Source organism: Mya arenaria, chromosome 15 (genome assembly GCF_026914265.1).
Source record: "Mya arenaria isolate MELC-2E11 chromosome 15, ASM2691426v1".
Taxonomy (NCBI): domain Eukaryota; kingdom Metazoa; phylum Mollusca; class Bivalvia; order Myida; family Myidae; genus Mya; species Mya arenaria.
In genome coordinates this window covers 32333811-32360095 of record NC_069136.1, presented here as the reverse complement: position 1 = coordinate 32360095, position 26285 = coordinate 32333811, and the positions used below count along the sequence as shown (strand labels likewise).

General features: G+C 33.7%; 1 protein-coding gene and 1 long non-coding RNA gene across 4 annotated transcripts in view; both read left to right on the top strand.

Moving 5' to 3' along the window:
• LOC128220107 (uncharacterized) overlaps positions 1–26285 on the top strand; it is a 131082-nt gene that overhangs the window by 77563 nt on the left and 27234 nt on the right. The window contains exons 9-11 of one of the 3 annotated variants that reach the window (XR_008258721.1): positions 9931–10076; positions 10175–10255; positions 24568–24646. Coding sequence is in view for 1 of the 3 variants with exons in the window: in XM_052928371.1 (XP_052784331.1) it covers positions 9931–10076; positions 10175–10255 (227 nt within the window). In the remaining 2 variants the exon portion in view is untranslated. Of the gene's footprint in view, positions 1–9930; positions 10077–10174; positions 10256–24567; positions 24672–26285 lie in introns of all 3 variants that reach the window. The other 2 variants (XR_008258720.1, XM_052928371.1) reach the window with 2 other exon arrangements.
• Positions 1835–7782, top strand: LOC128220109 (uncharacterized). Its single transcript, XR_008258722.1, has 3 exons — positions 1835–2373; positions 2680–2794; positions 4592–7782. It is a non-coding gene; the product is annotated as an uncharacterized LOC128220109 (long non-coding RNA).

The window sequence follows — 26285 nt, the reverse complement described above, 5'->3', positions numbered from 1 at the left end:
CACAGGTGTAACATCAGAAGATACAGGGCAAGTTCAATATGGGGCTGGTGGGGCCAAGGTCAAGATCACTGTTACTAAAAATAGAAAAACGGTTTACGGACGATAACTCATGAAAGGCTAGACAGATTTGAACATTTTTTGGTACACAGGTGTAACATCAGAAGATACAGGTCAAGTTCGATATTGGGGCTGGTGGGGCCAAGGTCAAGGTCACTGTTACTAAAAATAGAAAAACGGTTTCCGGACGATAACTCATGAAAGGCTAGTTTTTCTTGTCAGCAGTGTAACTTCTAAATTACCTAACAGATTTAAATAAAACAATACATGCATGATAAAAGAAGATGCAGTGTGCAGTAACCTTGGAGTTATGGCCTCTTTTCAAAGGAATGGTTTGCCATTCCTGTGTCCAGGCGGCATTTGGGGGTATTCGTCACTCCTGTGACAGCTCTAGTTTGTTTGGATTAGGATGTGAATTTGTATAGTACATCTAGCTTATTTTGATGACATATATTATGCTTTTCGTTAATTATGCATTCGTGCCGTTCGTGGCTCACACTGTTTCGTGACCTTAGGTGACCTACTACGTAGTTGTAGGAATGTACTGTAGTCGATTGTAATAATCTCCCCTTATGAATCACATGAATATTAATTTTCCACGGAAGGTGACCATATGCTGGTACCGGTTTTATACACCCTTTAAAACACATATATCAACATTTGCGGAGAACCATGTGGCTATTTATAGTTAAAATTAGATGATGAAATTTTCTGGGATCCAGTCAGAGTTGTCTGATTGGACTGAAAACGTTTTTTTTCTAAAAGAAAAACGAAAGTGAAAATTTGAGTAAACGTTTTTTTCATGTTTTAAGGCAAGTACAAAGGATTAAGCATTGGAGGGGTCTCTCATTGTTTTTTATCACTTTTGATACGAAAACAACTGGACTATGAACGTTCTTAGATCATTTATAGATTTTGCTAAAATGTAAACAAAAATCCAAAATGGCTGCAGAAGTGAAACTACAGTTTTCACTAAGTCGGATGTTTGATGATTAATGCATGAAACAATTGCTGACAGCTTCAAACTGCAAGTACACCTTGTGTAAATAGGTGTTAACATTAAGAATGAATACATTTTATGTCTATTCTTTAAATATTTGTAAAAAAAACGTTCGTTCTCAAATATGTTTACAGTACAGTATGTAATAAATACGTGTTTATATAAAATAAAGCCCAAGAAAAATGCCAGATTTAGGTTACATCAGTAGTTTTCAGACTGAAACGCGATATTGGGTTCATCTTCAAGTAATGGCTTTGAAGCACCTGTCATGAGCAGCTTTTGGTCGTGGAGGAACACTTAAAAGTTGAACCCATCAATTTAAACTGGTATGCGAGAGATGTGTTAACTGAGTATGTTGTATAGGCTATAAGGGCGTCAATGATTGTATGTTTGGGTAGATCTTGTTGTTGATTGATTTATTTTCCTTTCTTATTATTTTAAACAGACCCGGGTGGAACTGTAAAGAACCAGCCAGACAGCCCGGCCGCCAAGCTGCCCACTCGGCCGAGCTGTACTTGGTGTATGCCAACATGCCGACATGATGTAATTTGTTAGTACTTTAAGATCATATAATGGAAAATTGTATCCAAACTGAAGTATAAAGTGAGTAAGTTTGGGTCATATAAGCCCATTGATACTGTTTGTTCCATTCCTAAATGAATTTCTTTCATGTTGTTTATCGATCATTTCTGGTGCGGCTTTGATAATAATATTATTTTTTAATGAAACTGCTGAATTGTATTAGTCTTTGATCTGTATTGTGCATCTATTCGCACATTTTGTTTGCTCTTTTAAGCAAACATTACATTAATTTAAAATTCTATAAGCAATAAAACAAAACTTACTGCACATTTGATGCAGAATGATGTTTTATTTAGTGTGCATATGATTTTCAGCTTATGGACAAGAAAACATTACTTCAACAATCACAGCAACTCAATGAGATCCCTATTTTAAAGAAATAATGCCACCTTTCATTAATTAATTCATTCATTCTATCAATCATTCATATATATTCATTTATTTATTCAGTTTATACATTGAAAAACTTGACATTTCTCAAGGCAAAAGAAATAAAAAGTGAGCCGCTTTCATAAAGATTAGAGCCTTTTCCCTTCATGCATTAAAAAACAACCTTAATACATTATAAATGTCTTTAAACCCTAATGTATTGTTTATTTCAATAGCCAGCCTGGTTGCTGTAGCCACAGGGGAATCTTCAAGGACAAGAACCAGTGCTGGTAAAAATGTGGTCTTGTGTGGTTTTCCATACCGGCTCTCAGCAAGGATTTCAGAGAAAGGAATACCGTCTCCAAGTAAGAAGAAATTCTAAGCATGTCTGGTTTTAATGCTTTCAAAATGCATCTGGGTACTCAATAAGATGAGATTAACCTTTGAATTGTTAAAAACTGATAGCAAAATGTCCAAAAGACTACATATTTCATAAAATTTGTCCTGAAAATCTTTCAATTCATGCGCTTTTCTGCATATTTATCACATTTATGACCACATAAAAGGTTGTGTATGCCTCAAATGAGTGTTAACAGGCCTTTTTCAAACTTTAACAGTATTGGCAGATAGTTTTATAAGTGTAAAACATTGCTTTTGTGTCTTGCTTGCAGATCATGATGTGCTTATAAGCTCCAGTTAGCTGCGCCTTTTTCCTCCCGGCAGTAGTCCTGCAATCTGAATCCAGGAGATGCAGCTCTGAATCCAATATTTCAGAAGAATGAAGATGTAAGTCATCTCTGTAGTACTTGTTTGTGTGTAAATGATCAAAAGAATGAGATTTATAGCAAATCAGGTGTAAATAAGCAACTTATAGGCATTGGTGAAGTGCTGTACTCTGAAATTAATGCCAAATCTTGCCTTCAAAACAGATACTAAAAAAAATAAAAAATGGGCATATTAATGCTATCTCTGCATTTTCTTCATCATGTAGCCACCTCATACATGAAAACACTAGCAGTTGTCATGAATCTTTCTGTTTTGGTGTTCTCTTGCCATTTCTTTTGTTGTGCCATTTGTCCCGGAAGCAAACACTTTGGCATAAAGTGGTGTTTAGACTGTCTATAAACACATTATCACTAAATTTCTTTTGTTAAACTGAACAGTTCTGTTACCTTTGTATATAACTATAATAAGTGGATAAGAAAAGCAAAATTTTGACAAGTTGAAGCATTTCAGTATGGCTCTGTCATTTTTTTAGCCAGTAGAGCTTATGCGATGGTAATTTGTACGTAGTATGTGCGTCCGCGCATCTGTAGACAATTCATGTTAACACGATACAGCCTTCAGTTTTGATTGTATCTCGATGACACTTGTACAGTATCTACATATCCATAATAGCTCGCTTCCTTTTGAAAATCAGCCAGATCCGCCCATACATGCCTAGATTATGGGACTTGATAGTTAAAAAAATCAGTATATATGTCTGTAAACAATTGCTCGTTAACACGATACAGTCTTCAGTTTTGATTGTATCTTGATGAAACTTGTACAGTATTTGGATATCCATTAGAGCTGGGTTGCTTTCGAAAACCAGCTAGATCTGCCCATGCATGCCTAGATTATTGGCCTTGAAATGATTAGATTATGGGCCTTGATAGTATAAAAAAATGTGTAATAAATGCTTGCGAACATGAAATGTCTTCAGTTTTGAGTATTGAGATACCCATAAGGGGCTGGTTCTTTTCGAAAACAGTGATGTTGACCACACAAACCCAGCGGGTAGAGCATAGGCCTCATATTTATATAAAACTCTAAGCGCAAAAGAAGTGCAAAAACTTTATTTTGCTTAGAAAAAATCTTAAAAGAGCAGGCAGGCCATTTTTGTGGTGCTGTTCTATAGACACCATTGAACGCTACAAGGAAAACTTTACTTGGTCAAATTATTCCAATGCATAAGGAAATAATGGCTCTTCAAAGGTTTGCAGCTTACCATTTGAGGGAAATGGCTGTTTCTGCTTTTTATGAAAATACCACAGGTGCTAATATTTGTCTCATTCATTTATGGTTTAATATATCATTTCCAAACCTTCAGTATGTGTTGCATATAGCCTGAAGATGAACTACAGGAGTTTTGAAGTCTGTTTCTGAAAAAATGTTGCTTAAATAGGCTCAAGACCACAGTTATCAGTCATATATGTATTGTTAGGGTTTGATATATTTTTCATCAACATTAAATGTTGACATGTTGCATGTAATTTAGATACCAACAGGTCAGGTTTTATTTACTATTTATTTTCATACAATGCTTTACATTGCATTGCATTTCTTTTTCCATCATACTTTAAATGCATGCATTTTTCCGAACTGAATCAGTTCCCACCATTTCACCTTCAAATGACTTCTCTTGTTCATCTAGACCTGTTTGTGTGTGCATATGAAATGAACAAATACTTACAAATTTCAGCACACATAAAATGAAAATAGAAGTTTCTATTAAGTTCCAAAAAATTGTGTTGTAGTCACTTCCTAATTCTATAACACAATGAATATTAATGACTATGTATGTGGTACATGTACTTTCAGAAAACTGAAGCCTTCAGGAAGTCAATGCCACCATGATATTGATTTACTCAGCTCTGATGTACTCAGCTGTGATGTAACATGCCTTCAAGCCACTATTCGAAGAACATTCAGACATTCTAAATGGACCATTGCCCTGTTGCCATGAAAATCATTATGAGGAGGAGCACACACAAACTGTCACTTGTTTTGAATACGAGATGTACCACAAACTTACCATAAACTATTCGGATGCTCTGTTTATTTCATCAGCCAATTTCGATGTATATTTTACTGAATAACGACAAACAATCTTTATTAACGATGCTCAGCTCTTACTCATAAGCATCTCTTACTCATCCGTACCGTATTATATCATGCATAGGACACACTTTTTTACCCCCAATTCTTGTCTTAAAAATTGTCTGCGTCCTTTCTATGCTATTAGAATTTCATCTGTTTTTTTCTAAGTCCATTTCAGGTCAAAAATATCGGACCGGGGCAGAACGCTGTAATAGTAAGTATCTGTACTGCGTCACCGAAGAGAACAACTGACATAGGTAAAATCACGCAAGTTAACACACGCAGAAATATATTGAATGTTTACTTTAAAATGAATTACTGAGAAATAAATTGAAAACAAACATGAGTGTTTACTTTTTTACAAAAGGGACGCTACTCACAAAAACTCGATGTGAGTCAGCACTATAACTGGATTGAGTTATAACGGCAACGGAAAATCGGGAAAGGAGGTAAATATCAATTAATCGTTGTTCATGATTTTAATGTTTCGATTATTTACAAAACATTTTGTTGTATCTTACTGTTTTAAAAAAAATAATAAAGGAATGTGCATAACACAAAGTAGCATTATTGTCACTATTAAATTTTTTCAAATGTGCGAAGGTGTGAAAAACACCCGCTGTCTGGCATTAGAAAAACATCAATAGAACGAACTATTGAGATGGTAATACGGTATAGTTGATTGTTCGCACTTTACCCGTAGTGCCTTCCGCTGGCAAGGATAATTACCGACACGCATTAATTATGCCTGACATGCTTTAATCCGCGCAGCGACAAGCCTTATCAAAACAATCATCAGTTTTGACAATACACAGTTTTGCAACGGTTGCAACGGTTGACTGTCATTCAGAAGGCATGTCGGGACTATTGCAACGGTTGCAACGGTTGACTGTCAGTCAGAAGGTGTGTCGGGACTATTACGGCATTTGTATAAGTCTTATAATATACGTAAATGTTCTGAAAATGTCAAGACTTATATCATTGTTGTGTACACTAAATTACCGAAATATGACGGTAATTATCGAAATACACAAGCCAGTTATCGAAATATGCCTGAGATACATTTTTTTTTTACTTCAATATATGTTATAAATACTTGACCAACCTGAATTTTTCGGCTCCGATTTTGACATTTTTCCGCTGCGTCTTATACCATTTTTTCAACTATTTTTTTGCCTGCGTCCTATCTATGCTAGCGTCCTATACATGATATAATACGGTATTCCACAACTAAACATGCTTGCAATTACACTGTACCATCTATCATAATATAGCAATGCTGCAATTACCACATTTTTTGTACCAGTTGTTGCTTTATACTGAAACTTTCATTGAAAATGGTGCATAAACACTGATAACACATAAATGTTTCATTCAGACATTTGTACATGTTCTTTCAGTGTATATGTTGATAATGCTGATACATTTTTCATGTGCATTTACACATGTGTTTATTGCCAACCTCATCAAAACATGCATAGTTTGCTCACATACATATTTCCAACACAGACATTTACTGAATGTATTACTACTTGACATTGATTTTGATATGTAAATAAAACATTGTACTACTCGTTTGTACAAAACACTTTTCATTTGCTATGTTGTTTGTTTCCATGTTCTGTCTGCATGCAGATGGTATTTTCATATCAATTTTTAGCTAAACTATTCGTAGAATATGGAGAGCTATACTACTCACCCAAGCGTCGGCGTCAGCGTCACACCTTGGTTAAGGTTTTGCTTGCAAGCACACATAGGTAAATCTCTCATTAAGAACTTGAGGTATTGCATTGAGACTTGATACAATGGTACTCAACAATCCAACCTACTGAATCAACAAAGTTAGATAACTCTAGTTTGCATTTAATCCAAATAATAGGACTTTATTATTCGTCTTAGAAATTCTGATTAAGGTTTTGCGTGCAAGCACACATAGGTTAATATCTCAGCAGCTACTTGAGGTATTGCATTGAGACTTGATACGATGGTACTCAACCATCCAACCTATAAATTGACCAAATAAGGTCACTTGACTTTTCATTTAATGCAAATGATAGGCCTTTATTATTCGACTTAGATATTCTGATTAAGGTTTTGTGAGCAAGTACACATTATATAAATATCAAAGCAACTACTTCATGTATTGCATTGAGACTCATACAATTGTACTCAACCATCAAACTTCCCCATGTAAGATAGCTCTAGTTTCATTTAATACAAATAATTGCCCTTTATTATTTGACATAGAAATTTTGGTTAAGGTTTTGCGTGTAAGCACACATAGGTAAATTTCCCAGCAACTACTCGATGTATTGCATTGAGACTTTATAGAATGGTATTTAACCACTCAATGTAATTGAATAACCAAGATATATAACTGTAATTTGCAAATAATTGCCCTTTATTATTAGACTTAAACATTCTGGTTGAAATTTTCCATGTAATCACATTTATGTTAATATCTCACCACATGAATTGCATTGAAATCTTATCTAACCGTGAACCATGCATGTTTCGCCAAAACTTTTCAATCCTTGCACTGAAAAGCGGCTGAATAGTCGAGCCTGCTGTCTCTGTGACAGCTCTTGTTCAACATTAACGTGATGTTCATTTCCATTGTGAAACTTATCCCTTGGGAACAATATTAACATCTTTTAGCATACATGCCTGGATGAGTTTTAAAAAATGACCATATTATGCATACTTAGTATTACTTACTGCATGAAAATATACAATGGCATACATTTCATATCAACTTGTGTATCTGTATTTCCCTTTCAACTACTTCGAAATAACAAACGTCCCAACCCTAAAATGTTCAAAAATATTCTACATACATTATTTTTATCTTGCACTGTATATATATGTTCTATATGTATATATCACGCCTAATAAAATTGAAGCCTGTCAACTTGTACGTTGTTGTGAAACATATGAACCCCACCTCTCAATTTCCCTGTGTGTTCCTATCAATTTGTTTATGAAATTCCTGTCGTCATTTAAATAAATTGCTTACTATCTCATTGCCACTGTTCCTCAGCGCTTTCAGCGCTTTGATTGCTTCTGCAGTTGATTTTGTGAATTACTCTGCCTTGTTCTTGTTGAAAGCCCAAAACGCCATTTTTTAGCTTTAAGTTCTGTAGTTTGCACATACGTTTTAACAAAATTGGTTGTGAATGTTTAAGTTATGCACCTGGTGTCATTACTGGCCACACCCAGGGTTCACAGGTTTGGTAGTATCATTTTCTTTTGATATGCCCAAAGTATAGAGACCTTCGTGTCAAATATTTACCAAGATATTATTGTCAATGGCCAAACATGACCAAATTTAATACTTTGTTAAGTACTGACAATGTTAAGCTGTTAAATAACATAGCAACATATATATCGTTTGCTACAGATAGAAGAAATGCTTAATTGTATAAATTCTATTATACCATGATATTATAAAACATACTTTTCTCTTTTGATGTTATACTGATATCATTAAATGCCATCTTGTATATATGTTTTTGGCAATGTTCAATTTGAATAATGCTAATAAAATTTTGACTTGACTTGACTTGGTAAACAAAACAAAATCTTTTTGTGTGTTCGTGCATCCATCTCAGCACAATTGATTGTGAATGTTTGTTCAAATTGATCAATGTTGTCCTAGGATGCCCTTGACTTTGACCTTTTGACCAACTTTTTTTAACTTTTAAAACTACAGAAATTTTTACTATGAGTAGTTTTGAAAGCATTTTTTTTTTTTGTCAGATTACTTTTACTTGGCACATATTAAAATAGTTCATGCAACTAATCTGCTTACAATACTTTCTGGGCTCAGATGTTGAACGTGCTACGTTTTCAGGTAACCCAAACACAAAACTTAAACTATATGTCTGTTGCCTTTTACCCATACATACATGCTCTGGATTGATATGACCACAAAAGCCATGCCAGTAGAGCATAGGCCCTTTTGGGCCTCTTGTTTTAATCTAGTCTTCTTTTATTTATATTATATTGAATTACTTAGCTGCCAAGTGCTTCTTACTTTTTTTATGGTATATTTGACATTTTCATGGGGATAAAACATCAATAATAACAGAAAAAAAGCATTATTCTAACTAACCTAAAAGGTGTTTGTGGTCTGGATGACTGATTTGAAACAGTTTTCTCACTAATATCGTCATCCAAACTTTCATTTGACATATCCAAATCCAATTTCGATGTCTGGAATATCACTATCACTGTCATTTAAGATCGTATTTAGCACTAACTTGCAAGTATAAGCCCGCTTTCTTTTCCTGGAAGCGATCTTGAATTGCCTAGACCGCTCTGCGATTTTAATTCACTTTAGAAGACTGTAATTTGTTCAATTTTACATGAAAAATTATTTGAAAATGCGGAAGTAACAGGAAAAAGCCTCATTCTGAATCAAAAGTAGAAATCACTAGGCTCTGTAATAATATATGTGCGTATTAATAGCGAAAACACTACCCTATCGTTTGTCGCAAATATGCGACTTTGAGGTCAGCCTAGTTGTCGCAATTATACGACTTTGGCGTTAAGTTTAGCAGTTATTTCGTATTTTTCCATTTTAAAAGATTACTGGTTATGTCTACCTAGTAGAATTCATTCCTTATGCGTGATTGGCTAGTCCATGTTATCACGTGATATTACCAAGTTAGGTATATAGCTTAAATATATCACTCAGACAATCACTGAAATTGTTTATATAATCCAGACAATTTTTTGTTTATCCAACATGGCCGACATTTTGACACGATTCTGAACCATCCCTGTGACGTCAGGCGTGTGATCAATAAAATATAGTTGTATTATTGGTAGTAAAGCAGCCAATTTGACCTATTTCCAACAGTGGCCACTTAATACAGGTTTGATAGTAATAAAATAACTGCCAACTAACCACACAAACTAAGCCACATACGAGGAGCGTTTTTTTGTTGTGGCAACATAGTTGAAAAGTGAAGGTTTCCTCGTTTATGTATAATAACATTCCTTGGAAAAGCATATTGTTGTATCAATATGTGTTGTACCATTTATTCAACTTGCAGTCCTATCCACGATGCGGTTGAGAATGATCACTTGGAAGTTTTCCGCCTGTTTCTCTCCTTTGGGGCTGACCCAACACTTGCTACATATGCAGGTCGCTCATTAAAGAAGATTGCAAGAAGTAATCGCATGAAAAACTACATACACGGTATGAACATATTGTCTGTATTAAATCTTTTTGTAAGTTTACATATAACTTTACTAAGTTGTCCCTCTTGAACCTCTTACATATCTTGTATGTTTCAGATTATCTCCATGATCTTAATGGATATGGAACAGACAGTGATGTTCAGCCGTGGTTTTTTAAGGGATCAGCAAAATATCAAGGTATTGTGTATAGAAGGATTTAGTGGTAATAGCAACAATGAGTTCAATGTATTTTTCTAAATTGGAGGACCAATTTGTGATGTCTTTGAAGAGTTAGTCATGCTGTCTATTTATTTTTCCATCCTTGAACGGCCAATATTTCCTTTTTAGTTATTCTTATTATTTTTCCTCAACCCATTTTATCGTGTTCAGATCTCTAAACTAAATGGAATTGAATTAAACTTGGAACATTGATAAAAGGCAATGTGAAGTTGTGTACCTTAATAAGAATAATAGCTATTGGGTACTTCCTTGCAATGGTATCTCCCCTTAGACCAATGGCTTCCTTACTAACTACAGCTAACTACCTCCATTTCAACCAAAAACTTTCTTCAAGCAACCATTGATTTCCATAGCCATCTTACACATTGTCCCTGGAAACAACCAGTTGACAATGTCTTGACTTCCGTAGAAATATTATTGATTTCACTGTACAAGGACCGACCTACTTATCAACCATCAAATATTTCTGCAATCAATTAATTCCTAGGCAAGAAGCAACATCCATAATGGCCACTGACATGTTGATCATTTTAATAAGGTGAGCAATATAAGACCTTATTATATGCCTATCAAATTCCTTTTCCATATCCGACAGTGAAAATACAGCATGGCTTATTGAAAAATCCGTACCATGATACTGACGTTTTCTTATTCCGTATCATGCACGGTACCGTGTGTAATCTCGGAACTACTTTCGTGTTGGTAAAAATAGCGTGACCAAAACAACAGTAAAACCTGTCAACTTTAAAATATGTTAAACTATCTAACTTGACTCACGCTCCAGAAGCATGTAAATATTCAGGAACATGGTTCTCATGTTCTTCAAAGAACCATGAGGATAAGCATGAAGAAGAGAACACTAGTCTTCCAGTCTATCTAGACCAGGGTTTTTTTCCGGTATTTTGGGAATATAACCTATACCCTTGAGATTGGGAATTTTCCTGTCAATATTGGCAAAATTGGGAAATTCTTCATATATAATTACAAAGGATATAATTTATATAATACTATAATGAATAACATGGGTATTTTCAACATAATATGCACTGACTCCGTTATAACACCTTACATTGTTTAATCCCTTGTTTTAACTCTTTGAAATAGTCAATTGTTTGATTAACAAGTTCTCAAAAATTTCAGAGACAATTTAATGGGCTTACTTTCCTCTTAAATTGGATACACAATCTGCTGTCTATTAAAAACAATCACTTTCAGACTCATAGAGAGAATGGAATGAATATATCAATATTTTTAATTTCTTCCAATTTGCAAATAGTCTGACTCGTATGCAATTGATCAAAAAACAAATGAATGAATTTTGTAAAATTTCATCAACATGTTTCCTTCGGCATTCATCAAAAAGTAAAAACACCATCATTATAATAAATAAATACTTGGTCATTTCACCCAGATGTTTACTTTCAGTTTCACTTCTCAGTTCTGTCATTTTCCGATATTGGCAATGAAGGTCAATGTCAACTATATAAACATGTAGGTGAGGCATGACAAAGAACAGCATTGTCTATTTGTAATTTTAATCCTTTCTGCACTGAATAATTTACTGTCAATTTTAAATTATTAGTCGGCGCCCAGAAGGGCACCGACTATATTTGATATTACTTTAGAAATATTCCAACTAGTTCATAAATTGCAGAACAATGCTCTCAATAGTTTCGACGTTGCATGATAAAATATGAAAATTTTATAAAACTTTACACTTTAATTGATAATGAAACCTTAAATTATAATAGCCGTACTTATCATTTTGAAAATTTTGATTTCAAATACCAACTCAATCATAACAACTCGGCCATCTCCGAGATAGATACAGGCCGAGGTGTTCTGATTGATATCAAAAATAGATGAAGGTTACTATTACAATCTCCTTTATGTTTGTAAACCTCATACGCAGTAATCTCCCTTGGTTGCAACAAAACTGCCGAGTTTTGAAAAATTAACCTTGAGCTTAATTGTTTGTTTTGTTAAACCTTTTGTTGACAATGACACATGTTTTTAAGACAATGTAAAGAACTAATTTGTTACATGCTCTCTGATTGGATAAAAAAAATATAGTTCAACCAATGAAAATCCACCTTTCACCATGACCCGGATATTACATCATTGGGTGGAGGTTATATGGGAAATGTTTTCTCATTATTAAATGATAGAGGGGATTCAAAAATAGATAAGAAAGACCATTGATGCAAAGCATCAAAGGGCGCCATTTAATAGTTTATGCATTTGTTATATGTTGAAAAACAAGGAATGTCAAGGCCAACAAGCATATCATTGTGCATTGAACCGCATCCATGAAATTCTCAAAATATGTGTAGTATTCTGCTTGACAACATAGGCAAAAGCATTGAAATTGAAGAGTTTCAAGTTGAACATTTCATTAGGGGTGGGGTACATTAATGAACACGACAGAATTATGGTGCTTGTGCCCTGTACTTTTTGGCATTGCCACCTACCCATATACCAAGTTTTATTTCAATACCGTTAGTAGTTTTAAAGTAATGCTCTGGTCAAGAAAAAGCGGCAAAGGGCAATAATTATGTAATTAGCTGAAATACAGCTATACATTGTGCACTGCACTTCCTCTCGTTGTGCTAAATACCATTGAATGATGTGTAATGAAATTCCAAAAAAAGTAGTTTTCTAGTTATGCTCCGGACAGGAAAAGGTACAAAAGGAATAACTCTTGCAATACGCTGAAATAAGAGTTATTGTTCATGTACACTGCAGTTCTAATCATATAGGGGGAGGTGGCAACGTCACCATGCTGGAAGGACAACTTGTAGGGAAGAATAAGTTACCTCATTCATCATGAAGAAGTGATATGAAATAACAAATTAATATTTTTTTAATACTTTAATAAACATTATCATTTCGTCTGAAAGTTGCAAACATAAATAGAACATAATTATTGAAGTGATATATAAAAAGTGAACATTGTTTACTAGATGAAATGCATTTATAACATAACATGCCTTGTTTTAAGCTGTTTAATAATACTAAAATGTAATGTAAAATTGCATAAAAATCTGGTCAATGGAGTTATAATGTTAACTTCTCCATTTACATGGTAAAGAAGAGTTGAAAATGGATGTTTTTAGTTGATAATGATATTAACACAAAAACAGCATGTGTCTTATTGGACAATGGCAAAATTTTCAAATATGATAAAAAATAACGCATTCAAACTGAATATGTATCAGACTATGTACGAAAGAAATAATACTGTTTCTATTTTTCATAAAAGGTTTTGAAATACAACAATGCACATATAAGCATAAATAGGCCAAATATGCAAAAAAATATTAGTAAACAATGTGTGGAAGTGATACTGAACACTTAAAATAATTTCTTTGTGCATTAAATGAATATATACCAGAAAAGCAATACTATATCAAGTCCAAAATGTATAATAACATGAAGAACACCCCTTAATGAATATCTTCATAACAAATCAGAGTACATGTAAACAATAATCATTTATATCATTAGTATCAAATGTGTCTAGTTTAAAGTGTGTAGTCATTTGCCTTAAATAACATTGTAATATATACCAGAAAAGCAATTATAAAAATCCTTAAATGTATAAGAAACTGAAGACAACAAAGAATAACACCCATTTATGAATATCTCCAAAACAAATCAGAGGTCACCTAAACAATAATCATTCATATAATTAGTATCAAATGTGTCTATTTTTTGTGTGTCTGTTCATTATCTTTAAATGAGCATCTTTAAAGTGAAACTCTTATTTGAAATCAATACATATAATTGTATTTATAACACACATCAAATGGACTGATAAAACAATAACTACTTACTAAATAATGCATTTACTGAAATATTTAGTAAGTAGTTATTGTTATGCCCCCTTTTGAAAAAAGTGGGGTATATTGTTTTGCACATGTCGGTCGGTCGGTCGGTCGGTCGGTCTGTCTGTCTGTCGGTCGGTCGGAATACCAAATGGTTTCCGATCAATAACTTGAGAACGCTTTGACCGAGGGACCTCATACTTGGTATGTGTATTGGTCATCACCAGCAGATGAACCCTATTGATTTTGAGGTCAGTGGGTCAAAGGTCAAGGTCAGTGTGACCTTTACATGAAAAACGGTTTCCGATCAATAACTTGAGAACGCTTTGACCCAGGAACCTCATACTTGGTAGGTGTATTGGTCATGACCAGCAGATGAACCCTATTGATTTTGAGGTCAGTGGGTCAAAGGTCAAGGTCAGTGTGACCTTAACATGAAAAACGGTTTCCGATCAATAACTTGAGAACGCTTTGACCCAGGGACCTCATACTAGGTAGGCTTATTGGTCATGACCAGCAGATGAACCCTATTGATTTTGAGGTCAGTGGGTCAAAGGTCAAGGTCAGTGTGACTGTAAGCTGAAAAAAGGTTTTCTGATTGTCCATATTTTATTTAAGTGTTTTATTTAAGTGTCCAAATCCTACTAACAATTTGGCTCCCAAGGGGGCATAAATGTTTCACTAACATCTCTTGTTTTATTTAGTAAGGCAGAAATACCATGTTTTATGTTCATTCATATTAGCAAATTGAACTCAAGATCCTTCATTAGAAACATTGTTGTTGACATTTATCAACCCATTTCAAAAAAATCAAAACAATAATATTAATTGTGATAAGTCTTATTTGGGAGAAAGAGTGCATCTTTAAAAATAGTGTGTGTTTTTTTTCACTTAAATATCTAACAATTCAATTTGACTAATGAGACAAAAAAAAATAAGTTAGGAAATAGAAGTAGTAATTGTACATAATACAAATCAACAAAAAAATTGACAAAGCTCAATATAACATGAAATCTATATGAAAACAAAAATCCTTAAAGGCCATAATTATTTAAACTGAATTAAGGTATAAGTAATACACACTTTTATAAAGCTTTTACTGACAACATTATCATGGAACACTATGGGACTTTTATCCAAATTTTGAAGATTTTTTACCATGAATTAAAAATATTTTGTCTATATTTGATTTTTTTTTCACATTATCAGAGATGAAATAAACACAACAGTTTCTGGTAAAATATACTTCAGTTTACAGAAAAATTAAGTTCAACCGAACATATTATTGATACACATGGAAAAATCATTTTGATTGATCTTGTGAGTCTTCGGAACAGAGCAGTATTTCGATGTTTGAAAATATATAGCAGTTTTATAAATTCATAAAAAATAGTTAATAATAAGACAACATGCTGAAATCATTTTAAATATTTTCTATGATGTCTAATGAACAATTTAAAGGACAATTTATGATAGTTTACCGTTCAGTTTTGAAGAAAATATACATAATGTCATGTAACTATACATTTTTATAACTAATAAAATGCTTAAAAATCAACCTTTTTCTTGTAAAAATTGATAAAGCTTAATTGGACTTCATAAAATGTAATCATTCAAATAAATGAATCAATGTACTTTTAAATTAAAATATGTAAAGAAACAAGAACACTAAGAAGGCGGTAATGCCCCTCCAAAAATGTCAGAGTGAAAGTTCTCAACTAATGTCTTTTTAATATTATAACATGTAAACAGTCTCTGTTGGTAATGTCTATTTGTTTTATTTAGTCAATGGTATTCTAACATTTAGAATTTTTCACAATAATTCTTCACTCTTCAACATTTGGTGTTTGGTTTGTTCCCATGCGTTTGTACTTGTAGTGTGTGCACAGATGATAATTACTAAATGCTGCGTCAATGCTGATTTGGTTTTCATGCCCCTTCAGGTTCTTTACCCATCTAGAATGTTTAGTGCTGTAAAAGAAAAAAAGTACTTTCTAACTAATTACAGTATTTAGTATAGATAATAATACTGCCATACATATATACAAAACAAAATATAAACAGTTTAATATTTCTCAACATTATTTAAAAAAAAACAAAAAACAAGCTGATACATACATGTATATATAATATAAAGAAAATTACTAAATTTATCAATGAAATTCATCATCATCATCACCATCACCACCATCACCACCATCACCACCACCACCACCATCACCACCACTGGATTATAGAATACAGTGAGTTTATAATACAACAAACACCAACTCAAATATGTTTTATATGAAATACTCACATCATCTCTATCAGATGTGACTGCCTTGTAAATAGACATGGATGTCAAATCTGTCACAATGATCCAACAAAGTATTTAATGCAGGCTGGAATTCTTCATATAATAGTAATATTCAGTCATTTTTCTGCCTGAAAGAAATTAGACTTTTGATTATCAACCAACAGAAACTACAACTGTAAAATACAAATGCACATGTATTAATTATTCATTCTGCACTAATATCCGTTTGAGCCAAGAGTAATGGTTGGTAGGCACAAATGTGTAGTTGTTGTGCATTTGGTTGATAATGATTCACAACAGTATGGCGTTCAACGAGACCTACACCAAGCAAATGAATGTCGCTTGTGTCCAAGCTGTGGTGGCTTCCAGCCTGAAACCATGTACATCTTTTCTTACAGGTTTATTTTGAAAATATGCAGTTTGTAAACAAATAATGGGTATGTTCATGTATTATGGTATGTTAGAAATAGGTCACATATGGTTACCAAAACACATCATTTTTAAACAAAATTTTAAATCTAATATTTTTCTAAGATAAAACAATCAAATAAAAGATTACATACTCATATATACATAAATGATGTACATAAGTACATTTAAAAATATGTAACATGTACATAATGCACCAGTCAATTGTAACCACGGCCCCCCAGGTCTGGGGATATGCCGGGGATAGCCGGGGAAATGGGCTGTGTTTTTACCTTTCAGGTGGCCTCGCAGTGCCGGGTGAATGCGGTGGTTTTGTCTTTGAGCAAAAAATAGCAGGGAATCTGCCTTACCTAGGCTCCCTGGGGTACTAGGGCATATGGCGGGGATTTGACCATCAGTTCGTCCCCGCAGGACGAGGATTTTACCCGGGGTTGGCTGGACCGAAAGTCAAAGTCCCAGCTATTCCTCGGACCTGGGGGGCTGTGGTTACAATTGACTGGTGCATTATAAGTAGATGTCAAGTATGTAACATGTATATTTATAGTACGTATGTAAAAATATTAACACACTGTGTTAACATTTAGCAAATAAAAATGATTTGAGAATTCCAAAGATAAATTAAAAAACAAACATTTTTGAACACATAAATGTACACAACTACTCAAGGATACTTATATGAATATCCCAGTTCCATGCTGATTGTTGACATTCGTTTTTTCGACAGAAAATCTTCTCTTACGCGTATAATTCACTTATATTCCATGTTTAACTGCAATGACTCAATTTGTTAGATGTATCGTAATCAACTGTCAGTGTGCACTTTTAGTATTTACTTATTTTAAACGTATATTCATGAGAAAACATCTACGAGTTTCCAACTTCTACGATGTAGAAAGTCCATTATTGACCTATGAATAGCGGGGAAATACCTACTGGTTCTAAAAATAGCAACATCCGGTATGTGTAGTGTTCTAAAAATAAAACAACTCGGGGGCAATCGTAATAAAATTTTACTAATGTCACCTTCAACACATTAACTAATAAAGTTAGGTGAACATTTAATTCCAATATCGATTAAATTAAAGAAAACAGCTTACCTCATGGTTTATCAATGCAGTAAACATAACAAAACAACATAAAACATAATTATTCCCATTCTTAAAATAACCGGTCAACACATTTTACATTTCATTCGGAACTCCTCGAAAATAATGGCCAAGGAGCTCCGAATGTTTACATTTCCGGCACATGATATTACAGGTAACCAATCGGAAAACGTAAACGAATCGGGAACATTTATTAAACTTATTTGTCGTTCTTCCGATATAATGTTTTGAAGATAAATTAAAGACAATCTATTCAACAATAAATAGCATTTTTAACACCCATGCAATCGCCATCCATTTGCATTTTTAATCATAATAAAATAACAGTAAAACCCAACTGTCAATCAACTTAAAAACCGCTCCTACCACTAACTGAAATAAATTCCCATTCCATAATAGGCGCGCACTTCAGTGCGGCGCCAATAATGTCGTAAAATGACTTATTTGCTACATAATGGTTTAAAGCTTTCTATGGGTATAATTGATAACTATATTGGATGCGGTTTTGATTATATCTTAGCTGTGATTACTAATGATTACTATATTGAAATGAAGAGTTGACTAAAAGGGATCCAGTTTTGGAAAAAAGAAAATCCGTACTACATTGTATATGGGAACTGGTTTTTATAACCTGATAAATGTATAATCAGACAATTGATTAAAGGGATTCAGTTTTGGTAATATGCAGTTAATGGGTATATAATTACTATATGGGATCCAGTTTTGGCATCTCTACTGCATGCTAGGCAATGAATGCACATTGAACAGTTAACTCAACTGACTAAATGGGATTCAGTTTTGGCATCTATACTGTAGGCTCAGCAATGAATGCACGTTGAGATGAGCAGTTGACGCAACTGACTTTATGGGATTCAGTTTTGGCATCTCTATTGTAGGCTAAGCAATGAATGCACGTTGAGATGAGCAGTTGACGCAACTGACTTTATGGGATTCAGTTTTGGCATCTCTATTGTAGGCTTTAAGCAATGAATGCACGTTGAGATGAGCAGTTGACACAACTGACTTTATGGGATTCAGTTTTGGCATCTCTATTGTAGGCTTTAAGCAATGAATGCACGTTGAGATGAGCAGTTGACGCAACTGACTTTATGGGATTCAGTTTTGGCATCTCTATTGTAGGCTAAGCAATGAATGCACGTTGAGATGAGCAGTTGACGCAAATGACTTTATGGGATTCAGTTTTTGCATCTCTATTGTAGGCTAAGCAATGAATGCACGTTGAAGTGAACAGTTAACTCAACTGACTAAATGGGATTCAGTTTTGGCATCTATACTGTAGGCTCAGCAATGAATGCACGTTGAGATGAGCAGTTGACGCAACTGACTTTATGGGATTCAGTTTTGGCATCTCTATTGTAGGCTTTAAGCAATGAATGCACGTTGAGATGAGCAGTTGACGCAACTGACTTTATGGGATTCAGTTTTGGCATCTCTATTGTAGGCTAAGCAATGAATGCACGTTGAGATGAGCAGTTGACGCAACTGACTTTATGGGATTCAGTTTTGGCATCTATACTGTAGGCTCAGCAATGAATGCACGTTGAGATGAGCAGTTGACGCAACTGACTTTATGGGATTCAGTTTTTGCATCTCTATTGTAGGCTAAGCAATGAATGCACGTTGAAGTGAACAGTTAACTCAACTGACTTTATGGGATTCAGTTTTGGCATCTATACTGTAGGCTCAGCAATGAATGCACGTTGAGATGAGCAGTTGACGCAACTGACTTTATGGGATTCAGTTTTTGCATCTCTATTGTAGGCTAAGCAATGAAAGCACGTTGAAGTGAACAGTTAACTCAACTGACTAAATGGGATTCAGTTTTGGCATCTATACTGTAGGCTAAGCAATGAATGCACGTTGAGATGAGCAGTTGATGCAACTGACTTTATGGGATTCAGTTTTGGCATCTCTATTGTAGGCTTTAAGCAATGAATGCACGTTGAGATGAGCAGTTGACGCAACTGACTTTATGGGATTCAGTTTTGGCATCTCTATTGTAGGCTAAGCAATGAATGCACGTTGAGATGAGCAGTTGACACAACTGACTTTATGGGATTCAGTTTTGGCATCTCTATTGTAGGCTTTAAGCAATGAATGCACGTTGAGATGAGCAGTTGACGCAACTGACTTTATGGGATTCAGTTTTGGCATCTCTATTGTAGGCTAAGCAATGAATGCATGTTGAGATGAGCAGTTGACACAACTGACTTTATGGGATTCAGTTTTTGCATCTCTATTGTAGGCTAAGCAATGAATGCACGTTGAAATGAACAGTTGACTCAACTGACTATATGGGATCATGTTTTGGCATCTGTAATGTAGGCTAGGCAATGAGCGCACGTTGTAATGAAAAGTTGAAGCAACTGACAATATGGGATCCAGTTTTGGCATCAGCCTTCTGTAGGCTAGGCAATAAGCGCACGTTGAAATGAACAGTTGGCGCAACTGGCTATATTGGATCCAGTTTTGTCATCTATTCTGCATGCTAGGCAATGAGAGCACGTTGAAATGAACAGTTAACTCAACTGACTAAATGGGATTCAGTTTTGGCATCTATACTGTAGGCTAAGTAATGAATGTAATCATCTATCAGCGAGGTACCCATGGCATTTTAGGCATTCCATCCATCAGCAAGGTACCCATGGCATTTTAGGCAATCCATCCATCAGCAAGGTACCTCACATAATATTTGTTTTATGTATGTGTGTGTTTACTATAATTTAGAGTTAGTTTTGTTTCAGTTTTTATGTCTCTATGTTTTAGTATATTTGATATATTCTTTGATTATCAATAATATCTGTATATATTACTATTAAATGCACATTTTATTTTAACCAAATTTGCACACTTGAAGTTTATTTGAAGAAGTCTAAAAGTAGCAGTATGATCTATATACAATACAATATAAATGTTTCAATATCTAAAACATGAAAACTTTCAATTCATTATTAACATAAAGTGATAACTTCATGGGGAAAACTCGCTTGATATATGAGAGTACCAAATGAGGAAAACATGCTAAGTAATTACAATATACTTGAATTAAATGAAAAATGTATCTTTGACATAATTATATATTCAAGTTATTTACAAATCAAATAATCACTAAAAAGCATTAAATAAAATATTACATAGAAAATAAGTCAACGATTTTTATCAAATCAAATAAGAAATGTTTAAAAGAAAAATACAACAAAATAGTTCTTACCTGTAAAAAGTACAAGATGTCCAGTTGTTGAAGTTTATTTGAAGAAGACTAAAAGTAGCAGTATGATAAGGGACAAGATTGTTGTTCCCTTATATACTGCTTGGTTGCCATAAAACAGTATCCATGGCACCTCAACAACTGACCCATCTTGATGGTACATGTTCTGTTGCTTATGTAGTTAACATAGCAAGTTGAAACGAAAATGTCATAAAAATCTCTTTTAAATTGTATTTCAAAGGTTACTAGCCATGATTTTCTTATTAGGTTTTATTGTAAAAACTTTGATATTGGTTTATTACTTTACAGTGACAAAGGTAGTCTAATGTTGCTTATTGTCAACTGTTTTATAATTGTTTACCTTGTATACAAATAGCTAAAGAAGATATACAACAATGAAAATCAATTACATTGTCAAATATGGTAAACATCAAATGTGCAAATTTGGTTAAAATAAAATGTGCATTTAATAGTAATATATACAGATATTATTGATAATCAAAGAATATATCAAATATACTAAAACATAGAGACATAAAAACTGAAACAAAACTAACTCTAAATTATAGTAAACACACACATACATAAAACAAATATTATGTGACAAAACCTTGTCACAAATGTATAGTTGACTCAACTGACTATATCCTTTCCGCTACCATAGCCGCCTAATGCAGACCCTAAAATCGGGTGTCCCCATTACCTCTATCATTCACCGGTGAACTACCACAGCAGTGTAAACCGTACTCAAATTTTCGGCTTCTGATTACCGCTATCGTACAGCGTGGGAATACCGCTTATTTTTATAATCTTGTACATGTTTTGCTAAAAGCAGAGACTTAAATCTAACGATTAAAATGCGTTAGCAATTGGGTAAAATGTTTATCAATTTCTAAACAGTACAAATTTATAACACAATTAAAAATTTTAATTACAAACATTATATAATACATAAAATTATATAACATAACACCCTTATAAATCAAGTTTGCATTTCACGAATAAGTGACATATACATTATCCCTAATTAGGTAATGTTCTAGTAAAAATGTACATTTTTCCTTTTACTTAAACCCTTTAATAGACACATTAATACAATAAAATGCATTTTATTGTTTTTATTATGTAACGGCAATTTAAATATTCACTTATTAATAAATATGACATATCGGCATAACTACGCTCTGGTTGACTTCGGAAAAATACAAAACTCTCATTGATACACTACGGATATGATGAATTTTGAACAAATGTAGGAATAACCGTAGACGTGTGTTGTAGTAATTTAATTGAAGACCATCATCAGTAGGTAAACGCACATGCAAAACAGCGCAATGGTAATCCTGTGATATGTAGGTTGTGGTAATTTTCATCTTCGGTATTGGCTACTTTTTAATGTTTATAAAACTACTATAGGCGAGTTTTGTAGGTAGGAATTACTTCTTTTAACAATCTGTTAGGTACATAAAGGATAATATTATGCATTAATACACTCTAGTAGTTCTAGTACAAACATTTCAGGTATATGTATTTCAAAATTGCCGGAGACGTTTAATGCTATGATTAATCTTGGAATTATACCACATGTGCATGCATGGGTACCCTATGGCAGTTTTAACTTTTGTAGTAACTCGATATTTATGTCTGTTGTTTTCCTCATAAATACGCCACGGCTAGTATTTGATATTTCTAAAACAGCAATTTTGTACTACAGTAGTAGAAAAAGGTTTTCCAAAATATTTAAAAAGTACAATGCTTAAAAAGATGTTTGTAAGGCAACGTTGCGAAATGTTTTTATTATTTCAATAATATTATGCATGTGTGTGGATTAAATTAAAAAAATCCACATAAACACTCTGGAATGCCATGTGTGACTAAACTATGTATGTATAAATATGCTATTTTAGCCGTGCTTAATTTTAATGCAGGCATCACATTATTGTACATTGTTGTACAGTTTTCCAGGCACGTGTCATTCCATGTAAAATTCAGTAATAAAACAAAAAGTGAAAATTATGATTTACGAAGTGGTGTAACAATGTTTGTGACTCTAGTTCATTGTTGTTTGGGTCCTTGACGTGTACCCCTTAACAGGGCCTATTTTTTACTGTTCAACTAATGGGCTTGTCCCTGTAGTTTTCATTATATTATACATATTTTTGTTTATTTTAGTATTGACACATGCATAAAGTGATTGCAAAACAATATGTTTTTTTATCAAATAAATCAGAAAGGAATTAAAATATCTATATATTCTCTATCATGATATTTTACACACATGTTCATTCATTTCCTATATAAATGTATACTTTTCTAGTATACTTATAGCACTAAAATCCAAATACAGATACACAATTCATTCATACATCAAGGTTATAAACTGTTTATATCATTTATTTACATCATAGGAACTTGAGGAATACATAGGGATAAAATCAAACATGACGAAAATCAATAATGATAATAATTTTTCTCCTATCAACAAAGAACACATGTACATAATTATATAATAGAAAAACATAGACCAAAACATAAATCAAAGTATTTGACTGTAACTATTATATTGCTAAAAATATCGCATGATTTGTCACGGGAAACAACACCAGTATAATCACAGCATACGATTAACGAAACGGCAACAGAGTCTAGTTGAGTTTCTGGTGCAATGCAATATCATCGGAATGTAAAAAGAAATCACATATTGATGAATATTTTTTAAAAAGACATGTTGTTAGTGACAATTACATTGCATACGTGTAATTTCGAAAAATATGTCCTCATTTTAAGCATGAAATGTTTAATTCTATAAAAAAAAACAAAAAAAAACATTATTCGTCCCTTCAGGAACAAAAGGTTGACACCTGAACAACATTTTGATGATTATTTCATCAATACTGTATTGAACATTTATTTAAATACTTAATTGATCTAAACGGCGCTTTCTTGTACTAGACTCTGAAATTCAAGATGTGCCATTAAACAGTAGAAATAATTTAATGTATGCATTTTCATGAACTTCAGAGGCCGTTCATTGTTTCGATTTAAGGGTCATTTCAAAATGCAGTTATATAAAAAACATATATTTTTGGAAATGTTTTACATACATGAGTTGTTGTTTTGAGGTCAAGTTAAAAAATGTCGCTTGTTTGTTTGAATTTCCTTATACGTGTGCTATTCCCGTAGATAAGTTGTTCTGCAACCTAAAAACAGAAACATAAAACATTAAACAGCTGATTGAATTTAAAAGATGTTTTTCATGTTTCATTTTGGTGGTACATGCAACGATCAATATGTTATTAAACCTGATTATGGTTACTATTTAACATTCTACAGCATGTTTATAATATACTGTAAAAAAGTATTACCATCCTCTCAAACAGCTTATAGGTAGCCGGAGGGTTGACGCTTTATACATGATGAATCACAAGCGAGATGTCCACGGCAAACCACACAAATTAGGTCCACAAATAAGCGCTTTGTGTTGGTACACTGTAAATGATGACTGTCTACAACACCCATGTTCTTTTTTAATTAAAAAATAACTTTGATGCATGTTTTTCCCACTTTCCTTTTGTATTTACTTCTTCCGTCAAAACCTTGTTCTGTCGGCTATTTATTACTTACTTTGTTAAAAATGGCCGCTTTACGTCTACAGGAAATGACGATTAGTGTATACTCGTAAAACAAGTTCGGTTTTTATGCGATGGTTATGTGTACCTCGTACATGTATGTGCGTCCATCAGTGCGTCTGTAAACAATTGCTTGTGATAACAATACAGTCTTCAGTTTTGTTTGTATCTTGATAAAACTTGTACAGTAATTAGATATCCATCAGAGCTTGGTGCATGCCCATGGATGCATGCCCAGATAATGGGCCTTGAAAGTTTAAAAAAATCCTATTTTTAGCTAACCTAGTTTTAGCCAAGTCTGCATGTGTGAATTCTATTTTTAACCAAGTTTACATGTAAAGTAAAGTTTAGGATTAAACGGAGACAACATGCTTTTTGGTTCTGCAGTTGAATTTGTGAATTACTCTGCCTTGTTCTTGTTGAAAGGCCAAAGTCCTTTTTTTAGCTCTAAGTGTCTGTAGTTTGCGTATTCATCTAAGCAAAATTGGTTGTGAATGTTTGTTCAACTTATGCCCCTGGGGTCATTACTGGCCACGCCCCAGGGTTCACAGATTTGGTAAACTTAAATTGGGAAATGTTTGAAAATCTTTTTGTGTTTTCGCGCATTCATCTCAGCACAATTGTTTGAATGTTTGTTCAAATTATGCCCATTGGGTCATTACTGGCCATCCCCGGAGGTCACAAGTTTCCTAGAGACTTATTATGTCCCCCTTATTCATGGGGAGACATATTGTTTTTGCTCTGTCCGTCAGTCCATCAGTCTGTCAGTCAGTCAGTACATCACACTTCGTTTCTGCTCAATAACTATAGAACACTTAGACCAAGGAACATCATACTTGGTATGCTAGTTGGTCATGACTAGTAGATGACCCCAATTGATTTTGGGGTCACTAGGTCAAAGGTCAAGGTTACCTTCAGGTAAAAAATGATATGTTGGTAGTAACCTTAAGCTTAAAAATGGTTTCTGCTCAATAACTAAAGAATGCTTGCACTCAGGAACTTCATACTTGGTATGCTAATTGGTCATGACTAGTAGATAACCCCTATTGATTTTGAGATCACTAGGTCAAAGGTCTAGGTCGCTGTGACCTTGAAGTAAAGAAACGGTTTACACTCAATAACTACAGATCCTTTGGGTCCAGGAACTTCATACTTGGTATGCTAGTTGATCATGACCCCTATTAATTTTGAGATCAAAAGGTTAAAGGTCAAGGTAACCTTCAGGTAAAAAACGATATGTAGGCAGTGACCTTTAGCTTAAAAATGGTTTCCGCTCAATAATTAAAGAACGCTTGCACCCAGGAACTTGATACGTTGTATGCTAATTGATCATGACTAGTAGATGAACTCTTTTGATTTTGAGATCACTAGGTCAAAAGTCAAGGTCGCCATGGCCTTGAGATGAAGAAACGGTTACCGCTCAGTAAGTAAAGAACGCTTGCACCCAGGAACTTCATACTTGGTATGCA